The 6,539-nt window shown below is 47.8% G+C and overlaps 1 protein-coding gene across 1 annotated transcript; it reads right to left on the bottom strand.

Moving 5' to 3' along the window:
* Window positions 1–305: 305 nt before the first annotated feature.
* FGF4 (fibroblast growth factor 4) lies at window positions 306–3,328 on the bottom strand. The gene is made up of 3 exons (XM_075426999.1): window positions 3,034–3,328; window positions 2,217–2,320; window positions 306–482 (listed from the first exon to the last, which is right to left on the bottom strand). The coding sequence occupies exons 1-3, from the start codon at window positions 3,326–3,328 to the stop codon at window positions 306–308; spliced, it is 576 nt and encodes a 191-aa protein (XP_075283114.1).
* Between the last annotated feature and the right edge of the window lie 3,211 nt (window positions 3,329–6,539).

The following is a 6,539-nucleotide window of genomic DNA, read 5'->3' as shown; positions in this document are numbered from 1 at the left end:
GTAGCAGCAGCACACCTGTGATAACTTAGAAACGAATTAAGTAAACCACAAAGCAGAAGTCTTCTACTGTTGCACCATGAAATGAAATACCTTGGGTTGGAGGTTTGTTTCGTTTTCAGAAATTAAAAAAAAAAATCAGAACTATAAATAAATTTTGTGGCAATATATACAGATTTAAATAATTAACTTAAATATCTGACACCTACTCTTCCATAAAACTCTCCAGTAAAAGTGCACCATGTTTCTTTTCCCCAGACGTGTTCTGCATTTTCCCCTGTGCTGAGGTAGGTCTGAAGGGAGATGTCTCAGATTCGAGGAAGAAAATGTGTCACTGTCATTGTGGGAGATACTTTATTGCCTTTCTTTGTTCTTCCATTTTTGCTCAGGGCTATGTACATCCCGGGATAAATCCTGGATTCATAAGCATTGTAGTTGTTTGGCAGGAGGATCTCTTTGAATTTGCACTCGTCATTGAAATGGGTCTGAAATGAAAAGGAAGGAATGAGAGGGAAGGAATTTTAAACATCAGGTGTGGACATATTCTTGCTACCAGGTGTAGAAGGTGTGCTGCGGGGAACTGTGCAGCTGACTTCCCCCGTCCCACCTTAGCAATCTTTTGAAGTGGTCGCCCAAACGAAGCTTCAAACAGGACGCAGGAGTCAGAGGATCATTAAGGATGCTGTGTCCAGGCCAGGGGGGAAGGACACCTGTAGATATCTCCGCGCTTTTGAGGGAGAGGGGCACATTTTAATCGAGCTACAGTGGGCCGGGCCCCCAGCCCAGCTCTGCTGCCCTGCTGATCTGATTGCTCGGTGGGTTTCCTACCAGCAGTAAATTGCCAGAGAGGCCTCTGAAAAATCCGAATGGTAGCACTTTCTCACGCCATTTGTGCAGAAAGAGGCATTTTAAAGACACTCAGAGCTGACAATATGTTCTGCTCCTTTAGTTTTAAAATTCAAGGAAGGGTTTGGATTCACCTGTGTTGAAGGATCAGGAAAACAGAGCTGACAAAAGGCACCCTTCCAGTGAACAGGTTCCATTTGCAAGCAAGTACAAAGAGGGACAGGGGTTACAAGTGCGTTGTTATCTGGAGAGTAACAAATGGACTTATCTCTTATTATTGGGCAAAAGTCTAGGGTTTTGTAAGAGACATCTCTGCCTGCCAAGCTGAACACTGCACTGGGAACGACCTTATCCAGGACACCAAAACAGCAGTCTGCCTAAGAAATAATGTGAAGGAAGCTCTTGCACTTTGATGACTGATTCTGCCTGGCTTTTATATAAATCAAAATCCTCTCTAACAGGACTGATGGCCCAGAAAATAATTCTGGATGCTTGATGTCTTCATGTGAAAATGCCCTCCTTAACTTTGATGTAGTTTTGCTCTTCCTCAGCCCAAGTTTCTTCAAAGCATACTTCAGAAACATGAAAAAGAAAAGCCATGGGTAAGGAGTGAGACCCAGGAACATGGGTTTGAAATGATGCTGATTGCTTCTACAGAATTGAACTCAAAAGCAGGAGGACAGTTCAACACGGGCAAAGACAGGCAATGTTACTGTCCACGTCAAGTGTGTTTTATAAGATGCCTCTCTCTTTCGCAAAGACTCTATGTAAAAAAAAGATCTGTATTGTCTGCTAATGGATCTGCCTTCTGATAAATATAAGACCAGACCTTGAAGATGCTGAACTGTCATGGGAACTGACTCTCCAATCAAGAGCGTTAACAAGGAGTGATCTGTAGGTATGTGACAGGCACGGATTCATCTCATCTTAAAGGAACATTTTGGGGGGTCCTGGATGATCACAAGTTCAAGTGCACTCTGAGTGAAGAAGTGAGTGATTGTCACACCTGCTTAAGGCTGTTTGTACTTAAATACAAGAAAGACATGGACTGAGGCTAGCTCGAGGTCTTGCCACACAAATGACAACTCAGTTGGTCCACATGATAGGCAAGATGGGTAGCCAGCTTGGGTGACTATTGTTTTTACGGGGGAACCAAGGAAATGTGACGCAGAAGAGTGGGTTTCACTTCAAAATCTCAGTAAGCAGCATACCTGGGCAGCACACCTTCTGCTGGTGAGGCAGCAAGGGCTGTTCTGTGTTGCTTGACCCAGGAAGGGTAAGGATAGGGCTTGGGCAGCTTTGAGCACCACGCACACCTCTCACCCCGTCTGACCATGGTCCCCTCCCCAGGCACACGCTCCTTGGCTACTTACAGATCCGTAGAGTTTGCCTTTGCTATTCATGGCCACGAAGAGTCCACTTCTAACACCAAATATGCTCACCACTCCTCTTTCCACGGGGGAGATCTCCAGCAGACCTACAGAGGAGACACAGGAGTCAGGGGAACAAAGGGCTGTGCCCTGAAGGAGTGTCAACGCTGCGGTCACCCAAAGGCTCCCATCCCCAGCGTGGTGCAGATCCCCACAGCCCAGCACTGCTGTGGGTGGCTGCAGAACCCCAGCCTCACGCTCCACGTGCTGCCCCATGCTGGGAACTCTCTTCTTTTAGCCACGTGTCTATTTTTACTTCTCCCCCAGGCATCCTCCCGTGTAGACAAGGTTAAAATAAGCACTTGGGGAGGATGAAACATTTGTCATCACATAGCTTATACCCTCCCTCGTGGACCTTATTGTTTCAGTTGGATGTCAGAGTCCCGGGGCCGTGGGGTTAAGTCCCCAGCAGATGCTTTTCAAGTTTTGGGGGCCCCCTGCTCAGAGTGGGCGGCCCAGTCGGATCCTCCAGATGTTGAAGGCAACCCCCCACCCCCGACACCCGACGCCTAGCCCCGGGGGCGCGCAGCCCCGACGAGCTCTCCCGGAGCTCCCGATGGGCTCCGTTGCCGACCCACTGCCCCGGCCGCCCGCTGCCCTCGGGGGAGCCGGGGCGGGCAGCACTCCGGTGCCGTGGGCGGGAGGACTTTTTAGGGGAGTCGGAGCTGCACCCTTTTCCCACCCTCCCTTCGGAGCATACCGCGCTCCGGGGGCAGGTGCGGGGCTCCGGGGGCGGGGGGGGGGTTCATCACCGGCTTACTGTATCGATTCTCGCTGTGGATCCCTTCGATGCGGCCGTCGGGGAGGACCTGGATGTGGAAGCCGATGCCCACGTTGCAGTAGAGCCGCCGCAACCGTTTGATGCCCAGGAGGTAGTCGCCGTCGCGGCGTTCGGCCGGGAGGCGAGCGACGGAGCGGGCGAAAAGAGCCGCGTCCCAACGGCGTTGGCGGGGGCCGGTGGGGAGGCGGCCCGGGGGGGGTCGGCCGCGTACCCCCCCCCCCGGCCACAGCAGCCCCAGGAGCAGAGCCGGGAGGAGAGCGGCAGGGAGAGGCATCCCGGCTAGGGGAGGGTAGGCAAGGGCCGGCGGCCGGGAGCTCCGAAAAGGCTCTCCCCCCACCCCCCCCCCCGGTACCTCTTTATACTGAGGTCAAAGAGGGGGGAGAAAAAAAGAAAATCAACAAAAAAACCCAAACCAAACAAAATAAAAAAAATCAAACCCAAACCCAACAAACAAGCAAAAAGCAAGGCGGGGTGTTGGGGGGGGAGGGACCCCCGTGCTCAGTCCCCCGAGGATCTGTGGTTTCCCTGGGCTGGCTGCATGGAGAGGAAATCCCGGGAGCAAGAGCTTCTGAACTTGATCTCAACTCCGGGAGTCTTGTCTGAAGTGCTGATCTTCTTCTCTAGCTGCTCAGCCATAGCGCTTTAGCCCTAGCCACGATATTTATATATCCATGTGCGTTGGTACCTATTACATCACCACCTACCGCTGTCTGCTGCAGCCCTCCGGTTTAGCTGAAAGTCAAATTATCACCCCTAGATGCTTAACAGCTCCGAAGCGTCTTGAAGGGAAAGGGTGAGCAGCCCTGGTGCTAAACAAGAGGGACAGCACGAACTTTTAAAAAGAAAAGGTCATGTTTTGCGTTCATCACAGCAGCTTCCTTCTCTCTTTCTCATTTCTTTCTTTTCTTCCTTCCTTCCTTCCTTCCTTCCCTTCTTTCTTTCTTTCCTTCTTTCCTTTCTTTCTTTCCTTCTTTCTTTCCTTCTTTCCTTCCTTCTTTCCTTCTCTCTTTTTTCTTTCTCTCTTTCTTTCTCTCTCTTTTCTCTTTCTTTCTCTATTGTTCTCTCTTCTTTTTCTCTCTTCTCTCCTTCCTTCCTTCCTTCTTTCCTTCCTTCCTTTCTTTCTTTCTTTCTTTCTTTCTTTCTTTCTTTCTTTCTTTCTTTCTTTCTTTCTTTCTTTCTTTCTTTCTTTCTTTCTTTCTTTCTTTCTTTCTTTCTTTTTCTTTCTTTCTTTCTTTCTTTCTTTCTTTCTTTCTTCCTTCCTTCCTTCCTTCCCTCCTTTCTTTCTCTCCTTCTCTGTTTCTTTCTCTTTTTCTTTCTTTCTCTCTCTCACTGTCTTTCTCTCTCCCTCTTGTTCTTTCTCTTCTTGTTCTCTCTCTTTCTCTCTTTCCCTCTCCCTCCTTCTTTTTTTTTTTTTGTCTTTCTTTGTCTTTCTTTTATCTTTTTCTCTTTCATAAGTGCTTATGAATGCTAATGCAGGACACAGAAATCAAAGAATGCCCAGCACACTTTCCCCCCAACACAATGTATGACTTTGTGGAAATCTGTGGAATTTCGGCTTTTGCTGTATCCAAGCGACATGGTTTACAGTTTGCTGGATGCAGAAAAATTCCCTTCACTAAAAGCCAAAATAGTTGTTGCATGGGAGGTTTAAGAAATGAAGAATGAAAGAACTTGCATTAAAAAAAATTAACAAAGGGCCAAGGCTTTAATAAAGAGGAAAACATTTAAAGAGGCAGCATGTGCTCAAAAGCTGTAAAAATGTTTTTTGTTTCTAAATAGCCCTGTAAGAAATCAGAAAGCACAGCACTGCTCTGGAGTATGCGACATGTGGAGCTCCCTCTTGGTCACTGTGCTGACATGAGTTTATTCCTGAGCTTTAGCGGCTGCCCATTCATGCAAGCGTTGCTGTGCTTTTCAATGCTATGAGTATTTTCTAGTCTTTACTATGCCTGCATGCACTTAGATGCTGCTGTTCTGTCTTAATGATGTAGTTGTTCTTAGGTAATTGCTTAATTTGGTTGAAGTTCAGGAAAATGAAGCTCAGCGTTTAAAAGTAGAAGTTTTGACCCTATCAATGTAGCATTACTTTGTTTAGAGCAAACCCCATATGTTTTGTCACCTCGCTTAGCTTAAGCCTTGGCCCTCAACAGGTTTTCAGAACCAACAGGTGAGGAGACGTTAGGACAATTTTGGAAGTTCCTGAATTAATACGAAAGGGTCTGAGGGGAGGGGGGGGAGGTGGTTTGTGACTCAAGTCCTTTATAGCCCGAGGGCAGTTTAGTCTTTCACGCCAGTAAAGCTCTCCTGCTGTTCCAGCAAAGGATGCGAGAGAAAAGAGAATTGCCCCAAGCCAGATGACAGCTCACCTAGGTGCGAAAATCTCTGACCTTCGCTAAACCTAAGCAAACTTAGATGATGTGCTTTCATTTCTTCTTGTGAGGTGCATATACACAGAGTGTGTGTGTGTGTGTGTGTGTCTTTCTCCTACCACACCTCTCAAGACAGAAAAGACTCTGCCACTACTTCATGGGTGATTGAGATCTGGTGCTACAGAGGTAAAAGACTCCACCGCACAGTTTTATCTCAAACAAATTAATTTCTGCGTGTGTTTGCAGACAGCAGAATTTAGGTTTTTCTCTGTGGAGGTTCGCAGGCTGGTAAATCCGTTGAGGTCAAGCTCACAGACATTCACTACATATCTGTTTGCACCGGGTCCATCCAGGAACCCTCTTACACCCGACAAGGCCAGTGGATCCCTTCTGGGTAAAGGGGCTGTGCAGCAGGCAAACTCACAGTTTGGGAAACTGCCCTGCTCTGCAGGGGCTGTGCTGGATCCCAGGGTCTTTAGAACAGTGTGATCCCACCTCACTTCAAATTCCGAGTTATTTGCTGTTAGCAAACAACAGTGGATGATTTTGGGATTAAGTTTATTTACCCTCTGAAGGATAAGGCCAAGGAGTGGTGCTTCTGCCAACACAGCTACCCGGCAGCTTGCCTCCTGCAACAGAAGTACAGTCCAACACCCACAGCTAACGGGTTGGGGCCAGGTCTGCTCGGCCTTAATGCCACTGACAGTGATTGCTCCTGACCCAAGAAACATGAACTCGGAGGCCTTAGCCCTGTGAACGTGAAAGCACGTTAAGCCACAAAGTTAGGGATGTGCATTGGAGGCCCAAAGGGCTGTGGCGCCTTCATCCCTTTGGAATGTGTGGAAATGGGTCCTCAAATGCCCTGTTAGACTCTGAGGCCATAGGTTTGCAAGATCAGGTCCTAAGCGATTACACAGAACGTCCAGAACATCCGTGTGTTGTCACAATAATTGATTCATTAGGATGGCTTCTACAAGCTCATTCTGAAACTTGTTACAGAATTAAAAGGCACTTTTTCCATAAAGACTTCAAAAGAACTTTTCTGAGAGGAAAAGCCACACATCTCCAGCTAAGAATGAAACTATGAGGTTTGGGTTTCGCTTTCAAATTTTATGT

This window comes from Opisthocomus hoazin, chromosome 7 (genome assembly GCF_030867145.1).
Source record: "Opisthocomus hoazin isolate bOpiHoa1 chromosome 7, bOpiHoa1.hap1, whole genome shotgun sequence".
In the NCBI taxonomy this organism is placed as follows: domain Eukaryota; kingdom Metazoa; phylum Chordata; class Aves; order Opisthocomiformes; family Opisthocomidae; genus Opisthocomus; species Opisthocomus hoazin.
This window is presented reverse-complemented; position numbering and strand designations above follow the sequence as displayed.

Coding starts and splice junctions, on each gene's coding strand:
- FGF4 (XM_075426999.1), bottom strand. CDS start 3,328: ATGCCTCTCCCTGCCGCTCTCCTCCCGGCTCTGCTCCTGGGGCTGCTG. Junction 2,321..3,033: donor CCACAGCGAGAATCGATACA/GTAAGCCGGTGA, acceptor TCTCCTCTGTAG/GTCTGCTGGAGATCTCCCCC. Junction 483..2,216: donor AAGGCAAACTCTACGGATCT/GTAAGTAGCCAA, acceptor TTTTCATTTCAG/ACCCATTTCAATGACGAGTG.